Source organism: Podarcis vaucheri (genome assembly GCF_965113315.1).
Source record: "Podarcis vaucheri genome assembly, chromosome: 14".
Lineage (NCBI taxonomy): Eukaryota > Metazoa > Chordata > Lepidosauria > Squamata > Lacertidae > Podarcis > Podarcis vaucheri.
In genome coordinates this window covers 42374412-42398406 of record NC_138752.1, presented here as the reverse complement: position 1 = coordinate 42398406, position 23995 = coordinate 42374412, and the positions used below count along the sequence as shown (strand labels likewise).

Sequence of the window (23995 nt, the reverse complement as noted above, 5' to 3'; positions counted from 1 at the left end):
ATGTTGCCTTTCTACAATAGGCCCTCTCTACCCAGCATCTGGGCAAGCAAGAGGCAAGAACATGATTCAAGGGCACATTCCAGCCAGGCAAGGACACCCACAGAGGGGTCAAATTGGGGCCAGTGGGGGGCATGGCCTGGAGGGAGTCCCAAGAGACAGAGGTCTGGACGGCCACATCTGGCCTCAAGGCCTGAAGCTTCCTCACCCATGGTTTGAGGGGAACTGAACATTGTCCCAGGATCCCCTGCAAAGGACTATGTAGTAATAGTAGTAGTAGTAGTAGTAGTAATAATAATAATAATAATAATAATAATAATAATAATAATAATAATAATAATTTATCTATACCCCAACCATCTGGCTGGGTTTCCCCAGCCGCTCTAGGCAGCTCCCAACAGAATATTAAAAACGCGATTAAAAAGCAAACATTAAAAACTTCCCTAAACAGGGCTGCCTTCAGATGTCTTCTAAAAGTCAGATAGTTGTTTATTTCCTTGACATCTGATGGGAGGGTGTTCCACAGGGCAGGCACCACTACCGAGAAGGCCCTCTGCCTGGTTCCTTGTAACCTCACTTCTTGCAGTGAGGGAACCACCAAGCTGATTATTGAGATTAAGTTATTTTCTCAAACTTTTTTCCTCTGGGCCACACTTTCAGAATAAAAATTTGGTTGCGCCACACAAAAAATTTAATTGATATGAAATATATTGGGGGGGAGCAACTCCTAGCAGTGGCTGATTTATAATATAAAACACAACTACTTTATAATATGATAATGGGACGTCCAAAAGTACAAACCAATGCAGCTACATAAGAACACAAACCATTCCCCAAATATAATATTGTCTTTGAGTCTTCCTGCCATGCTTGCCCTCCTCTCCTGCCACACCAATGTGGTGTGCTACACCCTTTGAGAACCACTGTTAAAACACATTTACAAGCAGAACTCTTCTTCTTCTACCAAAGCCCACAAGCCTCAAATGCTCCTTCCGACAAGGGAAGCTGACTCGACAAAGGCAACCCCGGACTTCCCAGCACTCACAGAAGGGGAAGCCAAACGTCAGACCCAGTACGTTCCCACACTGGCGGCCACAACCAAAAAGAGATAGTCCCCAGCGCACGTAAGATGCTGTCTGGATTTGCAGCCGAATGTTTGCATTCAGAAGCCTCCTCCATGGCAGGCCTCCTTCCAGACTGACGAAGTTGAATGTTGGGGCAGATAAGAAGGAAGTGCTCTTTCAGACGGTTACGCTATGGGATTTTCTCCCACAAGAGACAGAGATGGCCACCAAGTTGAATGGCTTGGGATGGGATTAGTTCACAGAGGATAAGGCTGACAAGGGATATTAGCAGCTGGTGCTGTCGTCTAAAACCACTGAGCCTTTTGGGCTTGCCGATCAGAAGGTCGGTGGTTTGAATCCCCGCTCCCATTGCCCTGTCCCAGCTTCTGCCAACCTAGCAGTTTGAAAGCACACCAATGCGAGTAGATAAATAGGTAAGGTAAACAGTGTTTCCATGCACTCTGGTTTCCGTCACGGTGTTCCGTTGCACCAGAAGCAATTTACTCTTGCTGGCCACGTGACCCGGAAAGCTGTCTGTGGACGAACGCCGGCTCCCTCGTCCTGAAAGCGAGATGAGTGCCGCAACCCCATAGTCACCTTTGACTGGACTTAACCACCCAGGGGTCCTTTACCTTTTTTCTTTTTTACATATGCAGTATGCCTCTGCTGCACACCTGTTGCTGGGAATTGCAAGCGAGGAGACTGCTGCTGAGCTCACCTCCTGCTTGAAGGCTCCCCCAAGACATCTGGTTGACCAATGAGAGAAGAGGATGCTCGACTAGATGGGCCAATGGCCCGGGATTGTATTCTAGCTTAAAGCCTGCAACATCAAGCCCAACCCTCAACTGTCATCTACAACAGCCATTCCGCCAGGCCATGAGAGTGAGGGGCAGCCTCTCTCCTGGGCTTCAGGCAGAGGGACCCTTCCAGCCCTAATGGGAGATGCCAGGAATTGAACCTGCAACCTTCTGCATGCAAAGCAGATGCTCTACCCCTGAGCTAGGCCCTTGCCTTAAAACACAAGCTGCTGTAAGCTCTGTGTTCCGGTGCTCCTCCTTTTCCTTCCCTCCTCTTTGGTACTGTCAGAGCTGCTTCCAGATCCTAGCTCACAGAGGATCACGCTAGCCAGCGGTCACTTTGTAAAAGTCTTTATTGAGTTACAGTTTCCATTCTCAAGCTGCTGCGTGCAGCTCTACATCTTAAGGGTTAGACCGGCGAAGCTCCGTCTGAGTCTCCGCCCCCTGTACACCAGCTAAGTACCCTAGCCTTACTCCACCTCTTCCGTCTTTCCTTCCTTCTCTGGGTCCCTCTGCCCCCCGTGGTCTCTTCCTTTCTGGACGCTTCTGACGCTGACCCCCCGGACCCTTCTGTCTCCTTGCGTCGGGCTTTAGGACCTGGCTCCCTTTCCGGGCTGCTTACTGCTCCACCTTCCTGTGTATTTGAACTTGGCGCGCGCGCCCAACCTTCCACTTTCCGCCTGACCGTTTCCTCGCTCCCCGATGGAGGTGTGGCCACTCCTGACTCATGCCCTCCCTCCTGCTGCGAGCTGCCAGAGCTCGGTACCTGGCGCCCTTCCTCTCCACTGCGTTCTGCTGGTGATGCTGGCCCCGATTTCCAACTGCTGCTCTCTGAGCCCCCTCTGGACCCTTCTTCCTGGGGTGCCCCCCTAAGCTCCCCCCTTGCCCTGGCCACTGGCGCTCCTTCCTGTGAATCTTCTGATTCACTGGAAAGACTCGGAGATCTCGGGTCGTTGTCATCACTCATCTTTTCTTCTGCCTCCTCCCCCTCGCTCTCTGTTTCCTCCCTTGCCCTCGCCTCTGCTCCTGAACCCCTGACAGGTATGCTTGAGGAGATGAGAAGCTTCTTCCTTGTGATATCCAAGCTGTGCAAACTGTGGTTAGTTAAAACCCAGGACAGTCCATGTGGGCCCCTCCAGATGCTGCTGGACTCCAACCCCCATCAACCCTAGACAGCATGGACAATAGTCAGGGATTGTGGAAGTTGTAGTTCTGCAACATTTAGAAGGCACCCATATTGGCTACCCCTAACTTAAATAAGGGTTGGTGAAAACAAGTCCAGATCAAAATGTGGTTTAGACCAGGGATGGGGGAAGCTTTTTGGCTCCATGGACCAGATACTTATTCAGATCTAGCATTGTGGGTCAAATTTGCCAGGGGTGGAGCTACCCACCTGTCAATCACTTGGTGTCACAATGACAACATCATGTCCGATCCAGCAGTTTACAGTCAAAGCCTGCTTTCTCTTGCCAATGCACGATTGGGAGATCAATTTAAGGCTCATGGTTGTGCATTGGTAGGTGGGCACGATTTGAGGAAAACAGCCTCAAAGTTTAAGCCAGGGTTTCCCAAACTTGGGTCTCAAACTGTTTTTGGACTACAGTTCCCACCATCCCTAACTGCTATGGATGATGGGAGTTGTAGCCAAAAAACAGCTGGAGATCCAAGTCTGGGAAACCCTGGTTTAAACAAACCACATTTTCCTTGGGTTTTGAGGAAGTGTGACACCATGGGAAACTATGGCTTCCAGCCTCATTCTTTGGGGACTGAAAAAGGAGGGAGAGAGGAGGGGGCTGCATAAGCTAAATGCTTGCTAGTACTAATTTTTGTAGTCAGCACCATGGCTTCCCACTGCATCTGAACCGAGCCTTTAAACAAATTCCGCTAAATGATACCTTTGAACAATAAATAGAAACGTTTGAACTCAGAAAACTTCGCCCAACTACCTGCAGAGTAAGGCTCCTGCTTCTCAATGTAAATGAACTCTTTCCTTTCATACTTGGCTCTGATCCATTGTTCCCGTAGCAGCCTGTGAAAAATGAAATAAAGGGAAAAGTGGGGGGGATCAGATATATGGTCGGGAATCAGCCAGGAATGTATTAATTCTGCGTCGAAAGCAGCACTGTACAGGAATAAGTTAAAACACAGACTGGAATCCTGGTTCCATTTCTGTTTCTTCTTTTAACATCTTGAAGGGGGAAATATAACAGATTCCCTCTCTGAATACACAATTGATTTTAAAAAAGAGAAATAAATAAAAGTCGGCTCCCCAGCTACAACAATAAAACTTTGCAAGCATCGCACACTGTTTAGATTTTGAAATGCTGGCCCAGGAGGCAATGTCTTTCTCAGGCTGCAGATGTTTCCAGACTGGCGCTCATTTTGGGTAGGACTGAATCGCATGCTGGCAAATTCAGATTGGGCCATTATAGTCGCTTGACAGGCATTGCGCAACAAACCCACTTCCCCAAAAGACCGGACTTTGTGTGATAAGGAAGGTGACGGGAAAATTCTTTGGAAAGTGCAGGTTAAAGACAAGGATGGGCAAACCTGCCAGTTTCGGTTTCTCTGAGTTTCTCATTTTTCCAATCGTTAGTTCAGTTCTCTACATTTCCACATCAGTTTGCTTAAAAAACCCCCAACCCAATTCTTCATGTAAATACATCAGCATTTTAGTGAGAATTTCTCCTAGAACTGTAGAGTTGGAAGGGATCCCAGGGGCCATCTAGTCCAACCCCCTGCAATGCTGCTAAAGAAGAATGAGAGTCCACCATTTTCCAAGTGAGTCCCTTTTACTAAGGCAACATATTTTTTGTTCGCAATATTACCCAACATACACATCTTTGTGAGGCACTTTCTTTTAAAATGATGGATTTTTGTGTGATATTCTCCCTTCTTTTATGCACACGTTACCCTACTACATTGGTTCTGGTGCAAATTACTTGGCCGGGGAACCACACTCAAAATTCGGAGGTGCACAAATTTCAAGGAACTACTGAACGACAGTTCATGTGTTGTTTTGGAAACCGGGGTTGAGTAACTTCGCCTCGCAGAGCTACAATTCCCAGGGTTCCCTAGGAAAAGGGGTTGTTTATTAAACCACTCTGAGAACTGGTAGCTCTGTGAGGGAGCAGAGAAGTCTCTTAACAACTTTCAAAATAAAACCCTACAGCTCCCAGGATTCTTTGGAGGAAGCCATGACTGTTTAAGGAGGCACAGCACTGCTTTCCTCAGATAGTACAGATGGGGCCTAAGACAACTTCCTATGTTCAACATCTTCTTCTGCCTCTGAATATGGTATCCCTGAAGGCCTCGGTCAGTATACCTGAAGGAGCGTCTCCACCCCCATCGGTCCAATTGGACATTGAGGTCCAGTGCCAAGGCCCTTCTGGCAGTTCCCTCACTGCAAGAAGCCAAGTTACAGGGAACCAGGCAAAGGGCCTTCTCAGTGGTGGCACCTGCCCTGTGGAACGCCCTCCCATCAGGTGTCAAACTACCTGACATTTAGAAGACATCTGAAGGCAGCCTTATTTATGGAAGCTTTTAATGTTTAATAGGCTATTGTATTTTAATATTCTGTTGGAAGCCGCCCAGAGTGGCTGGGGAAACCCAGCCAGATGGGCGAGGTATAAATAAATTATTATTATTATTATTATTATTATTATTATTATTATGCAAAGGAAGGGCTCTGCCACTGAGCTATTCTAGTCAGTCTTGATCACAAAACATGGCTCCTTCCAGCTCCCCGGCTGCTAACACCCCAAGTTTTTTGCAGTATATCCTCCACCCTGCTCTGCTTCCCTCTTTGGCTCACCACAGGCTTCCTGAAAAAGCCCTTTACGAGGGCTCCTGCAGCACAGCGAAATATTTCAACAAATATAATTTTAACTCGGCCGCTTCCTTTCACGCACGCCCTGAAAATGCAGCAGTCTGCAATTTTTTTACTTCATTTAACCCTGAGCAATCCACTGGAAACTGTGTGTGTGTGTTCAAATCATCGCCTTGGAGCACAGTGGTGTCTGTCCTCCCCACCCCCTGTGTTTCTCAGCTCCCCCCGTCTGCTGCTGTTCACATCAACATGGCTTCATTAGTGTCAGATTCGTTTCTGTTTATGTATACACCAGCGGGCATTGATGGGGCAGGGATGTCTCTGCCCTATGCAAAGGCATTCACGCCTTGAGTAGAGATGAATTAGGAGCAGCTTAAAGGCTCTAGTCCGTCTTAAACTGGTTTGGGAACACGTCAAACATAGGTATTCATTAATGAAGTACAGGATGTGTATGCTTTTGGATAATGCTGTATGAACGCAGATTAAAAAAACCCTGGGGGTCATCTAGTCCAACCCCCTGCAATGCAGGAATCTCAACTAAAGCATCCATCCAACCTCTGTTTTAAAAACCTCCAATGAAGGAGAGTCCAACACCTCCTGAGGGAGTCTGTTCCACTATCAAACAGCTCTTATTGCCAGAAAGTTCTTCCTGATGTTCAGTTGGATTCTCCTTCCTTGTAGCTTGAAGCCACTGGTTCGAGTCCTACCCTCCAGAGCAACAGCCTTGCTCCATCTTCCATGTGGCAGCCTTTAGGCCATGGGTAGGCAAACTAAGGCCCGGGGGCCGGGTCAGGCCCAATCGCCTTCTAAATCCGGCCCGCGGACAGTCCAGGAATCAGCGTGTTTTTACATGAGTAGAATGTGTGCTTTTATTTAAAATGCATCTCTGGGTTATTTGTGGGCAGTGGCTTAGCATGGGTTGTCAGCACCCGGGGCAAGGCAAGTAATTTGCGCCCCCTAACCCGTGGATTTTAGTAGGGGGAGAGCTGGGAGTGCGAGCGAGCGCCCCCCAGATGTTGCGCCCGGTGCGGCCGGCCCCCCCTGCACCCCCATGCTACACCATTGCTTGTGGGGCATAGGAATTTGTTCATTTCCCCCAAAAAATATAGTACACCCACCCCAAGGTCTGAGGGACAGTGGACCGGCCCCCTGCTGAAACGGTTTGCTGGCCCCTGCCTTAGGCTATTTGAAGATGGCTATCATATCTCCTCTCCATCTATTTTCCAGGCCAAACATACCCAGCTCCTTCAACCATTCCTCATAAGGTTGCCCTCCTCCATGCATGTTCCAGCTTGTCAATATCCTTCTTAAATTGTGGTGCCCAGAACTGGACACAGCATTCCAGATGCGGTCTGACCAAGGCAGAATAGCTCCTCTCTCCCCTTCTCCATCCTTCAGCACCATTATCAGCTTTTAAAATTTTTCTTAAAGCTTTTTTTTTTAAATAGCGGCAAGTGCTGAGGAGGCAAGGCTGGGGGCTGGAAGGGAGACCCCAGGGGCCAGAGCCTTCCTACTTGTGTCAATCACTACATCACCAGGATCGACAGCAAGCCCCACATTTATGCTGCTAACTAAATTGGCCCTACAAGCCACTAGACCTCAACAGAAGTGCCTGTTGACTCGAAGCTCAAGACGCAAGCAGCTTCAGCTGGATATCAGTCCATTCCTCTCCCTCTCCTTTCTATCCCGGGAGAAGCTAAGTGGGGATGGGGGGGTTAAGAAAGGAACATAAATAATGTTATGTCCGGAGGCTTCCAAGAAGCTACAAATAGCTCGCTGGGTTCAATCCAAAAGCGGGAAAGGAATTTTTGCTGCGTTTTCCACTCAGAGACTGACAGGGTTGTGCAAAGAGAGGGAAAACAGAGAACCAGAGAGGCTTGAGAAAGTCCCGTTGAAACCGAGAGGTGGCAAACTATGGCCCTGCAGGAATGAATGACATGGGCAAGCTCAGAAGCAAACCCTTGCTTACTCTCCTGCATGAATTCTTACTCAGGCCAGGCAACTAGACAGGTATATTGCTAAGGAGGTGGTTGGAGGATGGATGGCAGCTAACAGATTGAGGTTGAATCCTGACAAGACAGAAGTACTGTTTTGGGGGGGGACAGGGGGCGGGTGGGGGCAGAGGACTCCCTGGTCCTGAATGGGGTAACTGTGCCCCTGAAGGATCAGGTGCACAGTTTGGGAGTCATTTTGGACTCACAGCTGTCCATGGAGGCGCAGGTTAATTCTGTGTCCAGGGCAGCTGTCTACCAGCTCCATCTGGTACGCAGGCTGCGACCCTACCTGTCCGCAGACTGTCTCACCAGAGTGGTGCATGCTCTGGTTATCTCCCGCTTGGACTACTGCAATGCGCTCTACATGGGGCTACCTTCGAATGTGACCTGGAAACTGCAACTAATCCAGAATGCAGCAGCTAGACTGGTGACTGGGAGTGGCTGCCGAGACCATATAACACCGGTCCTGAAAGACCTACATTGGTTCCCAGTATGTTTATGAGCACAATTCAAAGTGCTGGTGCTGACCTTTGAAGTCCTAAACGGCCTCGGCCCAGTATACCTGAAGGAGCATCTCCACCCCATTGTTCAGCCCGAACACTCAGGCCTTCTGGCGGTTCTCTCACTGCAAGAAGTGAAGCTACTGGGAACCCGGCAGAGGGCCTTCTCGGTAGTGGCGCCCGCCCTGTAGAACACCCTCCCATCTGTCAAAGAAATAAACAACTATCTGACTTTTAGAAGACATCTGAAGGCAGCACTGTTTAGGGAAGTTTTTAATGTTTGATGTGTTATTGTGTTTTTAATATTTTACTGGGAGCCGCCTAGAGTGGCTAGGGAAACCCAGTCAGATGGGCAAGGTATAGATAAATTATTATTACTAATAATAGGAGTAGTCAAAGGCAAAAGAGTCCTCCCCAATATCTAAATCAGCTACTCTTTGTCCACTGGGTCCCTTCCCAGGATTCAGTTCTGCACTTCCATTCTATTCCTCCTGCCATTTTGACCAGCCCTGCCAAGACATCTCCATGGGGCTCATTGCAAAGTGTGGCTTGGTGTTATGTACGAACTGGGTCTTTGAGATTATTTTATGAAGTGGGATATATCTTTCTAAATAAATACAGTGGTACCTCGGGTTAAGTACTTAATTCGTTCTGGAGGTCTGTTCTTAACCTGACACTGTTCTTAACCTGAAGCACCACTTTAGCTAATGGGGCCTCCTGCTGCTGCCACGCCGCGATTTCTGTTCTCATCCTGAAGCAAAGTTCTTAACCCGAGATACTATTTCTGGGTTAGCGGAGTCTGTAACCTGAAGCGTATGTAACCCGAGGTACCACTGTAACTCAAAGTGGTGATTTTTTTTTAAAAAAACAACAACAACCAGTGCTTTGTTTTGTTTTTAAACTTGCTCACAGCTGGCATTTTCATAACCCAAGACAGTCTGAAATAAGGAAAGGAAAACAAAGCCATTGATTTCTCCTGAAACATCCAGGCATAAGAGAAGTTATTTGCTGAAGAGGCACTGCGATGTGCTGAGCTCCCCAAAGCATCTGCAGAGGCCAGGGATTCTCAGGGCCTTTTTATTAAGTCAAGCCCCACCAAGGGATTAAAAATTCAGCAGAAACAAGCAAAATACAAATTGCAGATGGTGCAGCTGCACGCACGGCTTTTCCCACCGCTGCAAAATTATATTTTGGGGGGTAGGGTACTTACAGGCAGTCCGAAAATGTTGGCTTGTAATAAAATGGTGGGATTTTCGATTCGTATTTTGCTTTCGACACGCTGTTTCCGCTAGAAGCCATCAGCTGCAAGAGAAAACGGGAAAGTTTGGTTTAAAAGAGAGAGATGAAAATTTGCCACCTGATTTCTTTAATTCTATAGCAGGGATGGGAAGCCTAGGACCATACAGGTGATAATGGAATCTACCTCCCCAGACCAACATGGAGGGCTGCAGGTTCCCTGCCCAAGTTCCTTATCAGGGCTGCAGCAGCTTTGGCCCTCCAGATGTTACCGGACTACAACTCCCATCATCCCTAACCAGTGGGGCTGAGGATGATGGGAGTTGTAGTCCAACAAAAATCTGGGGGAACCAAAATTGCCCTTGTCCTGTTCAACAGAGTGTATTTTAATCATTCCTCCCTCACCTTTAAGGGCTGCTATGTCAGAGATGGGCAGAAGGTCAACTGAGATCTATTTCCAAAGAATCAGCAAAGGTTTTTTACTGCCAAGTGTGTTCTTTTGAACAAAAAGCCCTCCTCACAACCAGATAGGTTGCTATAATTCTTGATCTGAATGAACACAGATGCAGAGTTTATTTTATAAAGTAGTTTACATATACTTAAGTATGTAAGTAAAAGGGAGGGAGACATTAGGGATATAAAACACCATACAAGCTTTCCTGTACAATGACTTCTGCAGCTTTTTACACACAATTACAGTGGTACCTCAGGGGTTAAGAACTTAATTCGTTCTGGAGGTCCGTTCTTAACCTGAAACTCTTCTTAACCTGAGGCACCACTTTAGCTAATGGGGCCTCCCACTGCCACCGCGCTGCTGCCGCACGATTTCTGTTCTCATCCTGAAGCAAAGTTCTTAACGCAAGGTACTATTTCTGGGTTAGCGGAGTCTGTAACCTGAAGCGACTGTAACCTGAAGCATCTGTAACCCGAGGTACCACTGCGTATGAGAGTTCAGGATTACCCACAGCCAAACCATGGAGAAATTTGATTCAGTTTGCATATAAAGTTGAATCTATATGCTAGAAATTGCCAATACCTTATATGCAAACAATTAGAGAAGGGCTTTAATTTCAGCAATTAAAGAATGGTACAGCAAAATAAGAGATTATATAGTAACAGCTAAATTAAGTTATTAAATCAGATTTAGAGAATATAATGACAGTTACAGAGATGTTGTTGTTAAAGTGGAATCTATTCACTGATTGTTGGAGTTTATATGAATTACCTCCAAGTGTGATATATGGATTTTCAGTGTTTTGATGAGAAGACTATTGGAATATTGTGCTTGCAATGGCATAACCCTCACTGCTTTTTCAGCTGCTGTTGTCATGTAGTTATATGAAAGCCAAATTTATGGAATCTGCACTTTCGGAAACAGTACAGCTCAAAATTCGCACTCATCTGAATTTTGCGAGGCAGATCTCCACCCAAAGCTTCTAAAAATGTACATATTACATTAAAATTACTAAGTTAATGAAATAACAAACAAAAATGTATGGTATTGGGGGAAATTCTTTGCACAAATGTGCACATCAGTCAAAACTGCGTGCAAAAATGTGTATTTATTAGGAGAATTCACATTAAAATGCTGGTGAATTCTCATGATAAATTAAGTGGAAGAAAATCTTCAAAGTGCTGCAAAGTGTAGAGAACTGGATTTAAGAATGGGAAAATGAGAAACTAGGGCTGCCATAATTCAATAAGTGATAATTCGGACACCAACAAATTGAGATTTATTTTTTTTTTAAGTTCCCAGAGTTGTTAAGCTTTTTTTTCTTGAAAAACACACACACATAAAAGTAATGTCCGGGAAAATCTGGGTGTATGGCAACCCAAGAGAAAATGAAACTGAGAGTACCTAAAGGGACAGATCCTTCCTTGCCTAGGGTTGTGGGAGATCTATGGTCAGATCTCGTGACATTTTATTTATACTTAAAAGCAGCATGGGATAGGGCCTCGAAAACTTAAACAAAAAAGTGGGTAGATAAGATAATCACTCCCCTGCCCCTAAATAAAGCAGCTTTGATGTGATCATAAGCATGATTAAACCAAGATTCTTGCGTGTGCTGTTTTAGCAATACAGTGGTACCTCGGGTTAAGTACTTAATTCGTTCCGGAGGTCCGTTCTTAACCTGAAACTGTTCTTAACCTGAAGCACCACTTTAGGTAATGTGGCCTCCCGCTGCCACCACACCGCTGGAGCACGATTTCTGTTCTTATCCTGAGGCAAAGTTCTTAACCCAAGGTACTATTTCTGGGTTAGCGGAGTCTGTAACCCAAAGCAAGGTACCACTGTAATGTGCAAACCAATGGAGAATCAGGTAGGAGGGGGAATGAAACCAAGTGGCTGGATTTCTGAAAAGAAAGCATTTCAGTCCATTTTGTTACAAGTCCTGGTCTGTCCCCCACCCCTTAAAAGACACAACATCCTTTCCTTTGTACATACCTCAACTTGCACATTGTCCCATTCATCTAAACGGACAGATTTCACTTTGCTGACATGTGGGATGTTGCGGTGGATTCCCGAACAATTTAAGCAGATGAACACTCCTAAAGTATGAGATGCCCAGTCTGGATCTGGAAGATATAAAGGAAATAATAAGAATTTTAAAAACAAACAAACCCACACCTCACCCCATAGGAGCTGATTCCTATGAACTAGTGCAAGATACAGTGACTTGGCTTTTAAATGGAGCGGCTAGTCAGAACCATATTGCACCTGTTCTTAAATATCTGCATGGGCTGCCAACTCAATGGGACTTACTTCCAAGTAAAGAAAGATATAATTGCACTGTTAGCCACTGTCTTGCTCTGGAAAAAGGCCCCAGCTGACAGAAACTGCTAAGGAATTTGGTTGTGGGCCAGCACATAGAGTTTTAAGTAAAATCTTTCTATACAAAATAAGGTAAAGGTAAAGGGACCCCTGACAATTAGGTCCAGTTGTAACCGCCTCTGGGGTTGCAGCACTCATTTCGCTTTATTGGCCAAGGGAGCCGGGGTACAGCTTCCGGGTCATGTGGCCAGCATGACTAAACTGCTTTTGGTGAACCAGAGCAGCGCACGGAAACGCCGTTTACCTTCCCGCCGGAGTGGTACCTATTTATCTACTTGCACTTTGACGTGCTTTCGAACTGCTAGGTTGGCAGGAGCTGGGACCGAGCAATGGGAGCTCACCCCATTGCGGGGATTCAAACTGTCCACCTTCTGATCGGCAAGTCCTAGGCTCTGTGGTTTAATCCAGAGCACCACCCGTATCCCCTATACAAAATAGACCTATCAAAAAGGCCATCCTATTGCATTTCCAAGTTGTCAAGAGTGTGCATGGAAATTGCTGGTCCTTGTTACTTCTACACATGGTTAATCAGCTTAATGGCACTTATTCCACCTCAAGATCACCATGCCAACATGATCATGTAGCTATGTGCCTAAAACATTTTCAAGTTCAGGACCCCAATTTTCCAGTGACTGTTTATGAAAAGGAGGCACTCAGCTCTTGAGGCTCCCGGTTAATGGGAGCCACCACCTCCCCCGGCTGAATTCAAGCAGTTTCAGAACACAGAAGATAATTAACACGCCGTAAAACATTATTATCCCTAGAAAAACACTAATAAGCCAATGCAAGAGGAATCACCAACAGAGGTAATTAACTCAGAAGAACAGGCAGGAGGGAGAAAGGTTGTTTTCTGCTGCTCCAGAGAAGCGGACACGGAGCAATGGATCCAAACTACAAGAAAGAAGATTCCACCTAAACATTAGGAAGAACTTCCTGACAGTAAGAGCTGTTCGACAGTGGAATTTGCTGCCAAGGAGTGTGGTGGAGTCTCCTACTTTGGAGGTCTTTAAGCAGAGGCTTGACAACCATATGTCAGGAGTGCTCTGATGGTGTTTCCTGCTTGGCAGGGGGTTGGACTCGATGGCCCTTGTGGTCTCTTCCAACTCTATGATTCTATGATTCTAGGCATCTGAACCAGGTTAGTTCCCACCACTGAACAGAATTCCAGCTTCGGAGCTTACAAATATCTGACTGGACAAGTGCCATTTTTGCTGTATACACAGCATACATTTAAAGCACATAGTTTTCCCCCAAAGAATCTTCCCAAAGAATCTTGGGAACGGGAGTTTGCCCCTCAGAGCTACAATTCCCAGCACCCTTAACAAACTACAGTTCTCAGGATTCTTGGGGCGGGGCATGATGTTCTTTAAATGCATCGCGCATACACAAACTTCGTGGATCTCGAATCCCTGTTTTGGACTGGAATTTCAGAGTGCTGCAAAAGCGATACAGTGGTACCTTGGCTCTCGAACTTAATCTGTTCCAGGAGTCCATTCGACTCCTGAAACGATTTGAAAACCAAGGCGCAGCTTCCGATTGGCTGCAGGAGCTTCCTGCACTCAACTGGAATCTGTGGAAGCCACATTGGATGTTTGGCTTCCGAAAAACGTTCGCAAACCGGAACACTTACTGGAACATTTGTTCGACAACTAAACCGTTCGGGAACCAAGCCGTTCGGGAACCGAGGTACCACTGTATCCCACTTTAAGCCAGTGCATGACCCCCTTCGGTTCTCAATCACCCAGTCACCCATGGAGTGCTATTGCTGCTACTGACTAGGTAAGCCTCAGGGGACCCATCAACATGAGAGGGCATTTTGCATTTTGCTCAAGCCTGGAGTTTATGATAAAGGACTTAGGATCCAACTTGTTTCCTTTCCCTTCCCACCAAGGGGTTTCTAGTTCTGCTGTTTCTGACTCTTGAAAAGGTTACCAATGTGATGGCTCATTTTTTGTTGGGCCTTTGCTTTTCTCAAGCCACAGACGTAATAAAGGAATGAAGCCAAAGTGATCTGAAATCACGGGGAGTGCCCATGGATTTCAGAGCATCATCTGCTGCCCAGCCTCTCCAGCAGCCTCCCCCAGCCTGTCCCCTTCCAGACGTTTTGGGTACAATTCCCAAAAAGTTCAAAACATCTGGAAAGGCACCAGGTTGGGGAGAGGCTGCTGTGTGGACAAAGGCATTAAAAGCCATGCAGGATCTCAGATGCATTAAATTTTCTAGGAATGTATCAATAAGCAAGAGAACAGCAGAAAAAGGGAAAGTGGGGAAAGCCCCACAGTGGTAACTGACAGGGGAATGACTAATGGACAGTTTGTTTTAAAATAAAAATAAAAAAGTGTTATTATACATAGTCATTGTAAGGGGTGGTGCAGGAGAGAGAAATGCAATGGGAGAATGGGAGGCAAAACACAGCAGGAGAGATCTGCTCTAATATCCCATTCTACCCTAATGTCAAGAGACGCGGGTAGCCAGTAGCGTAGCGTGGGGGGTGCAGGGGGGCCGGCCGCACCGGGCGCAACATCTGGGGGTTAGGGTTAGAGGGCGCAAATCCACGGGTTAGGGGGCGCAAATTACTTGCCTTGCCCCGGGTGCTGACAACCCACGCTACGCCACTGCGGGTAGCGCTGTGGGTTAAACCACAGAGCCTAGGACTTGCCGATCAGAAGGTCGGTGGTTCAAATCCCCACGATGGGGTGAGCTTCCGTTGCTCGGTCCCTGCTCCTGCCAACCTAGCAGTTCGAAAGCACGTAAAAAGTGCAAGTAGATAAATAGGTACTGCTCCAGCAGGAAGGTAAACGGCGTTTCCGTGCACTGCTCTGGTTCGCCAGAAGCGGATTAGTCATGCTGGCCACATGACCCGGAAGCTGTACGCCGGCTCCCTCGGCCAATAAAGCGAGATGAGCGCCGCAACCCCAGAGTCGGCCACGACTGGACCTGCTGGTATTCCCCCACCCCTCGTGTGTGTGTGCGTGGCATGTGCACACATGTGGTGTCCTTTTGGCTACATAAGCAACTACATCAGAGAAGGCGTTTACTATTTAGGGCCCCTCTGGACGGGTGGGTTTCGTTCGTTTGCTTTTTGTGGATATATGGCCACACCCACTTAACCCACATAAAGCACTATGATATTGCTTTTACAGTCATGGAGAATCCTGGGAACTGTGCTTTGTTTAGGGGGCTGGGAACTGCAGCTCTGTGAGGTCAACACCCTCAGCAACCTACAGTTCCCAGGATCAGTGGTGTAGCATGGGTTGCCGGTGCCCGGGCAGCCGGGCAGATGTGGGATGGGAGGGAGGGAAACAGGAGTACACATGTGTATTCAACTCCCTAATGGCATCTGCACCACCCAGGAGATCACAGCTGCAGAGATAAGAAAAGAAGAGTTGTTCCATTATCTGGAGTGGTCACTTCCTGGTTCACTTGGAGAAGCTGTTTTCATCGGAGCCCAGTGACAGAAACATGCAGCTGTATTGAGTATTGAGGCAGCATCGGGTGCTGAAATTCTGCACCCCTAACAATTTTGCGCCCGGGGCAACCACCCCACAGTGCGCCACTTTCCAGAACATTCCATCACAGTTAACGTCGTGCAATAGAGCGTTAAAAATGGGGTGCAGACATGTGTGTATTCTGCACAATGTTACTGATACTATAATAGTGCATTTGAGGCCATCCACACAATGTTGTGTTTTCTTAGTTGTTCTGTGATGCTTCCCCAAGGTTACTACAGGATGGAAAACAAGGAGGAGCACCCATTCTGCTGCACCTCCACATTCAGAGCAAGCCAATCGCCCGATACAGAGATGCAACAGAAGAAGCCTGTCCCCCAGCAACAGCTACATAGCTAGAAGGAGGCAGAGCTGGAGTAGGTAGTCACAGAGACACAGCAGACAGGCCCCTATGTTGGCAGGCCTTTGGGGCTCAGGGGAGCCTCCTAAGCCTGGAGCCACATCACGTTTTCATGGCATGCAACCAGTTCTCTCACAGCACGTAGCTTGGGAATTACACAAGTTCTTGATCAGGAAAGGCAAGGCAAAGCTCAACAAGGTCATCACTGCAGTCAGATTCAAGCCGGGCCCAGCAAGATGTCATTCGTGTCAGGTTAATAAGGTTACATGGAAGCATCAGCTGGCAGAAGCAGTGGGAGGCAGCAGGCTCATAGAGCCGCAATGCAAGAATTCAGGGGAAGTGGCTGGGTGTATTTGCCAGGGCTCATCGGAGCTGACCAGCAGTGCCATCAAAAACATAAGCCCAAGATCCCACTCAGCAGAATGGGCAGCAGGGTTGCAAATGCCACAGAATGAGCCTGACCACATCTGGGAGTGCGCCAAGCATCTCCTACATTCATATCCTGCTTTTCCTCCCAGGAATTCAAAGCGGCTCACACAGTTCTCTCAAACTCCATTTTATGCTCACAACAACCCTGAGTTTCAAAACTGAGTCAGGATTTGAACCCTGGTCTTATGGGACCTTTGCCACTACATCAGACAGGTCCTATCATCTAGGGAAATCTAGAGAAGTCTACAATTGCCCAACGGAGAATGCAACATGTCAAGGTCAGGGATCCACAGTTGAGAGTGGTCCCAGAGATCTGGTTCACACACGTATGTATTTCTCAATTGCTTTTTCATTTTCATTACACCTGTCCTCTAAGGGGTCCAGGATGAACACAACACTCTCCATCTCCCCAGGTAAATCATTCAGATCAGCTCCCAGCTTCGCAAAGCGGTGCAGGGCTGGTAGGGCAGCGTGGGAAGGATGCAAACCCAGCATCGGCCTCACTTTGCAAGGCTGGGGTCAAAGGGCACATGGCTGCTGCCTCCTCCTCAGGGGTATTTGCCCACAAGGGCCATGTCATTCAGCCGAGCTTCCCCGGGCGCCGGCAAACCACATTACACCACTGCTGGGTTGCCCCAATTTATTCAAACAAACAAAACATCAAGCTAAAAGTAATTTTTAAAAGAAAGAAACAGCTGTAAAAGCAGGAAGAATAAAATCATCACCTTCTTTAAAAAGAATGAGTGGTGTAAAATATATCCCACAGCAGAATACAACGTTCATATTTGCAGCAAACATGCCAAATGATCACGAACATTGCCAAATAAAGTCATATTTAGTGGGATTGTGCCAAACACGAGATTGTTCAGTCATCTAAATCACAAAACGCCCCCAATCAGAAGCAAAGGCGGAGGAGTCCACATTCCCCTTGGTGGCACGTGTTGTATGAGTTAGGTGTTTGTAGCTCCCTGCTCTTCCTCATGCATGTGGTGCCTCAGGACGTTACCTCACTCTGCCTAATGATAGGGCTGGCCATGTTTTTGTCCTGCCTTTTCTCTAAGGATGGACAGACTGCCTTATAAAAAGTCAGTGCATTGGCCCATCTAGGTCTGTGCTATCTACACGGACTGGCAGGTTTTCGAGAAGGACGACTTTTGCAGCTCTCCCTGGAGATGCCAGGGAGCAAAGAACCTTCTGAACACAGAACATCAGTCCTTTTCCTTGACTGGAATGGGGGAGCCTCAAGCTCTAGGGTCAAATGTGGCCCTCCAGGCATCCTTACCAGGCCCTTGGGACCCTCCCAAGGCCATGCCTCTCACCAGCCTCACTTCACACCTTCCTCCAGGACTTTTGCCTGCCTGGAATGTGTCCTTGAACTCTGAGAATGGCTCTTGTTTGCCCGGATGGAGGAAAAAGCCAGGTGCATTGTGTATGTGTAGGAACTAGCTTATACAGTTAATTTGGTTGCTCCGCCCACTTTTGCTCTGGCCCCACCCACCACGGAGAGGTGGCCCTCAGGAGGTTGCCCAGAACAAAAAGTGGCCCCCAGACTCAAAGCATCCCCTACTCCCTGCCCTAAAGAAACAAATTTGTGTTGTTCTACTGTTCATCAGAGTATATAATACACAATTTTTTATAAATTGTGTTGTTTAAAATCAGTGAGTTGCAGATTTTTTCTTATTTAAAAAAGGCAACCCGGCAATGCAGTCAGGAGCAGATGGGTTCTTGTTTGCCTTTATTTTTAAAAAACACAGGTACACATTCAAGTTGTGGAGCAAAGTTCAGCGTGCCATGTGCCTCTCGGAGGTCTCTGCCAACAGTCGCAGAGCAGTGTTGTGTGTTTATTATCTTTGCTGGTGAAGGAGTGCCTGGCAGGAAAGTTGCAAGGGCAGGAGGCCTTCTCCTAGGCAGGGCATAGCAATGAAAATACGGGAGCAGCGACACAGTGAAGGACCAGTAAAAAAGGGCTCCTAGGTTCAGTTCCCCAGACTTCCAGCTAAATGAGCGAGGCAGCTGAGCTGGAAAGTTCCCATCTCTGCCTGAAACCCTGCAGGTGTCGCTGCCAGTCAGAGCGGGCACTGAAAATTGCCTTCTACCGAGTCAGACCCATCTATTGTCTGTGCTGGCTTGCAAGGGCTCTCCTGGGTTTCAGCCAAGGGTATATGGAGCCGTATATGGAGATGCCAGGGATTTAACCCAGTGGAGGCTGGTGCCAAGAGGGCAGAAGGCAGGAAGGACAACAAGGAGGACAGGCAGAGCAATCTAACTGCAGTTCGGTCCCCATCCACCTCCTCTCTGCTGAGTTCTGTGCTGGCAACACTGAGACTAAGGAGGAGGAAGCCGAAAACCAGTGTCAACCCCTGGACTGGGTTTAAGTAGGAAGGCAGATAGCTGAGGACCGGCTAAGGCTGTGTTCTCTGCTGCCTCCCATGCTATTTTTGCAGTGTTAGCAGCACTGAAGTGACCTCCTTGGAGCCCAGTCCTGGAGGTCCTGGGCTGCCCAGATGTCAAGCCCACCCCTCTCAGCCTTGCAGGTATGGTCCAAAGGAAAGCAGGGCAATATGCTGGGAACCAGTTTAGCTGCAGGAGCTGGTGGAAGGAGGTGTAGAAGATGTCTTAGGGATTCCACTCCAAATTTGTGTAGGATTTACTCTTACATTGGCTCCCAGTACGTTTCTGAGCACAATTCAAAGTGTTGGTGCTGACCTTTAAAGCTCTAAACGGCCTTGGTCCTGTATACCTGAAGGAGCATCTCCACCCCCATCATTCAGCCCGGACACTGAGGTCCAGCTCCAAGGGCCTTCTGGCAGTTCCCTCACTGCGAGAAGCAAAGCTACAGGGAACCAGGCAGAGGGCCTTCTCGGTAGTGGCGCCCGCCCTGTGGAACGCCCTCCCATCAGATGTCTAAGAGATAAACAACTATTTTACTTTTAAAAGACACCCTGTGTAGGGAAGCTTTTACTGTCTGACGCTGTATTGTTTTTAATATTTGGTTGGAAGCCACTCAGAGTGGCTGGGGAGACCCAGTCAGATGGGCGGGGTATGAATAATAAATTCTTATCATTTTTATTATTATTATAAACAACTACCTGACATTCAGAAGACATCTGAAGGCAGCCCTGTTCAGGGAAGTTTTTAATGTGTGACATTTTAATGTATTTTTAATCTTTGATGGAAGCCACCAAGAGTGGCCAGGTAGACACAGCTAGATGGGCGGGGTACAAATAATAAATTATTATTATTATTATTATTATTATTATTATTTAGCCTTTTCTTCTCCCAAAGGTGTCCTGAAAGATAGCGGGTACAGATTGTTCCTCAGGGTTTACTCCCCAAGCCTTTCTCATGAATGAATGCAAGGCAGTGGAGGTTGAGGACCAGTTTTCCTTCTCCTGGACGGGCTCTCCTTCCAAGTTGACGGGCCCAATCCGCCCCTGTGTGCACCCTCCTGTTGATTGTGCACTCACTGAGTTTCAAGCACCAGGTTTCAATCCATGCTGACACACAACAGTTCTCCAAAAGGGCCTATGGATCCTTGCAGGAAAAGATTAGCAAAGGAGGTGGACTCTCCTTTGTTGGAGGTATGTAAACAGAGACTGGATGGCCACGATTCCTGCATTGCAGGGGGATGGACTAGATGGCCCTGGGCTCCCTTCCAGCTCCATGATTCTGTGACTGCTGTTGGATGTGTCATTTCTCAAACAAGCTTTACAATGATTGGGAAGCCTTGATTTGTTTCCTGCCAAGGCATGAGCACTTCTGTGTAGGGTGAAGTCATCCCTGCCCATCTACGTCCCCCTAGTTTGTATGCAAACATACAGTGGTACCTCGGGTTAAGAACTTAATTTGTTCTGGAGGTCCGTTCTTAACCTGAAACTCTTCTTAACCTGAGGTACCACTTTAGCTAATGGGGTCTCCCGCTGCTGCCGCACGATTTCTGTTCTCATCCTGAAGTAAAGTTCTTAACCCGAGGTACTATTTCTGGGTTAGCGGAGTCTGTAACCTGAAGCATCTGTAACCTGAAGCGTCTGTAACCCGAGGTACCACTGTATTTATTTATTTATTGGCCGCTGTATAAGCCAAGCTATATTGGTGGCCATCTTGCAGGGATTAAATGGAACAAAATTTACAGTAAATCACTATAAATCAGTTTATACACAGTATAATACACCTTGTAAAATAAGGTACAGTGGTACCTCTGGTTAGGAACTTAATGCGTTCCGGTGGTCCATTCTTAACCTGAAACTATTCTTAACCTGAGGTACCACTTTAGCCAACACTAACAAAGCCATGCTGATGTGAACAACCAAGGGGCAGAGGGAACCAGCAACTTCACTACACTCTAAGGTGTTAATCAAACACACCCTAAGGTCAGTCTGAGGTTGCTGGGGCAGTCTCCCTTGCATTCCCATCAACCAGGCTCCACAGATTGGAAGATATAAAATAAGCTTATTAGGTTTACTTGGGTCCATTTCTGTGCCCCCCTCCTGTCTTTTGTGCAACTTTCCACCCCTCCAGTCTATCAGCTCCTGCCTTGTCGTTGCCAGTTTAAACAGGCATGCTTGCCTCCTGCTTCTTTTAGGAATTGCAGCCTGCACTGCAGTTCGCAGCAGACGTACAGCTTGAGTCCCAAAGTAGCATTTGGTATGACATCAGCACTTCCAACTCAAGCCAGGGAGAAAGCGAGAGGATGGGGAGGGGTCGCCTGAGTCAAGAGAGACACCTCCCTGCCTCTTCTCATAGTATGTTGGGGGGGGGGGTGCCTGACCTCTTCCACAAGCTGTAAGGTTGCCACCAAAACACACACACACACACACACACACACACACACTCCTGCAGCTTCCATGCAGACTTTGCTGTCAGTCCTCCACAGCCAATAAGGGCACCCTTTCTGTGCTGTGAGATGCCTATCCAGCCAATTTCAGCACATTCAGATCAATGACAGGCGCAGGATACCCTGGATAAGTTGGCATCCTTAGTTGACACCAAACACCCTCTCTAGGTGGGAAAACAGACTGCACCTCCCACCCCAATGAAGGTGGCTATTGACTCCCAAGAAAACCAGAGAGAAAGAGATTGTTATGTAGGACTCCCAGCATATTTCAGAGATCATCTCTCCACCCAATGCTTCGATTCCCTTTGTCATTTAAGTTGGCATTGGATCACACTCACACCAAAGCTATATCTATCATCTATATCTCCAGTGCAAATCCTACTCACTGAAATGAAAAGGGCATGGCTAACCTTATTTCTGCAATAGTAAGTCAAAATTGCTTTTCATATTGTGTTTCAATTGCTGTAACTGGCTCAGGGTCATGAATTAAAGCAGCAAACTGGAGCCGTTCATCTCAATAGGTCTACTCGGAGTAGGGCTAGCCTTGGACAGAGCACACACTTTCTCTAAGAATGAATAATGGGATGACTTGAGTTTCCTCTCTGGAAGTTTTTTTTTTTTGGGGGGGGGGGTTCCATATACTCAGCTTACAGATATCCATTCTCTCCCCCCCCCCTTTCTCAGCGCAGCGAGGACGCTCTTCCCTTCCACCGGCTACCGGTTCCTCTTTCCTGAATCTTGCAACAGCCTAGCAGAGACCGAGAAGAGGAGGAGAAAGAGGATGGGGAAACCGGAGGGTGGCGGCGGCGGCGGGGGGGGGGGTTAAGAAAGATAGGAAGGAGCTTCACCCAGTCATCTACCACCCTCCAAGATAAGGCTGAGGAACAGGGTCGGGGAGGGAGATCCATTTAGCCCCCCACCCTTAGCCCCGGGAGCAATTTGATTGGAGGGGGGGCGGTTAAAGGAAAGTTGGGGTGCGGGAGGGGTAGGGGCTGGACTGCTGCGAGGAGCAGGTGCGTGCCCCCCAAAAAAGCCACCTCCCTCCAGGGTGTCCCTCCCTCGTCCCCCACCTCGCAGCTCAGCCCAAGAAAGGACCCCCCCCCATCACCACCACGCGCCCCCACCCCACCTTTCCGCCTTACCGGGCGCATCGCAGTCCGCACACGCGTCGTTGCCCTCCCTCCGGAGCAGTTCCAGCAGAGCCTTTTTATATTTCTCCTTCGCCATGGGGGCGCTCGGTGCGGGTGGGGGGCAGGTGTTGTGGGGGGGGGAGAAGCAGCGCCCACTCTGCCCTAAGCGATCTTCATAGAGCTCAACTGCCAGCGAGGGAGAGGCTTACAAGCCGGGGTGGGGGGGGTGGCGGGAGGGAGGGGGAGGAGAGGGCAGGGTTGTCGATTTCGGGGAGGGGGCTGCTTCATGTAGGACCCCCCCCTGCGCTGCTGGCAGCAGCCCTTAGGGGTGGGGGCGAGGGGAGCGCGGCGTCCCTCCCCGTCCCTCCTGCCCTTTCAGCATCACTCCTGCAAGCGGTAGCAGCCCGTCTGCTTTGCACGGGGGAAGGTTCCGCATTCCTCCAGCCGGAGAGAGCATTCTGCCTTTAATAAGGGAGGGAAAAGAGAAAATTAATCCAACTCTTCCCCCCCCCACCTCACCCCACCCCGCGCTCCACCCCACCTCCCGCAAGGACAGAGCGTTGCCCGACGGCGACTCCTCGCGGCCGCGGCGCCTTCCTACACCCTGACCCTGAGAGAGAGAGAGAGATGGGGGTCCCCGAAATAGTAAGGAGTTTTAGGCTTAAGGTTGCTCAGACCAATTTTCTTCGTGTCTTTCTCTTCCGGCAAGGCTGCTGCGTGGTGACTTGAGTTGGGATGCGGGCATCGCAGGGGGTGGGACTAGATGACCCTTGGGTCCCTTCCCAGTCTATTATTCTAGTACAGTGGTACCTTGGGTTAAGAACTTAATTTGTTCTGGAGGTCCGTTCTTAACCTGAAACTCTTCTTAACCTGAGGTACCACTATAGCTAATGGGGTTTCCAACTGCCGCTGCTCCGCCACTGTGCGATTTCTGTTCTCATCCTGAAGCAAAGTTCTTAACGTGAGGTACTATTTCTGGGTTAGCAGAGTCTGTAACCTGAGGCATTTGTAACCTGAAGCATCTGTAACCCGAGGTACCACTGTATGCTTTTTTTAATTAAAAAAAAATGGATATAATTAAGCCCTGGTTTAATTGTGGGGTTTTTTTAACACACACACACACACGAAGAATTATGCAATACAGTGGTACCTCTGGTGAAGAACTTAATTCATTCTGGTGGTCCGTTCTTAACCTGAAACTGTTCTTAACCTGAGGTACCACTTTAGCTAATGGGGCCTCCTGCTGCCGCCACACAATTTCTGTTCTCATCCTGAAGCAAAGTTCTTAATCTGAGGTAATATTTCTGGGTTAGCGGAGTCTGTAACCTGAAGCGTCTGTAACCTGAAGCGTCTGTAACCTGAAGCGTCTGTAGGCAGATCCACCATAGACCATTGCTTCACCCTAGCCTATTTAATTGACAAATATGCCAAAAAATCCCGTGGGGTGTTATATGCAGCCTTTATTGATCTAAAGGCTGCTTTCGATTCAATTCCACGTGTAAG

The 23995-nt window shown here is 48.0% G+C and overlaps 1 protein-coding gene across 1 annotated transcript in view; it reads right to left on the bottom strand.

The window, feature by feature from the left end:
• ADAP1 (ArfGAP with dual PH domains 1) overlaps window positions 1–22998 on the bottom strand; it is a 72732-nt gene extending 49734 nt beyond the window's left edge. The window contains exons 1-4 of the mRNA XM_082199858.1: window positions 22505–22998; window positions 11864–11994; window positions 9392–9483; window positions 3805–3887 (exon numbers count right to left, since the gene is read on the bottom strand). Of these exons, the coding sequence (XP_082055984.1) occupies window positions 3805–3887; window positions 9392–9483; window positions 11864–11994; window positions 22505–22589 (391 nt within the window). The 5' untranslated portion in view covers window positions 22590–22998. The remainder of the gene's footprint in view (window positions 1–3804; window positions 3888–9391; window positions 9484–11863; window positions 11995–22504) is intronic.
• Between the last annotated feature and the right edge of the window lie 997 nt (window positions 22999–23995).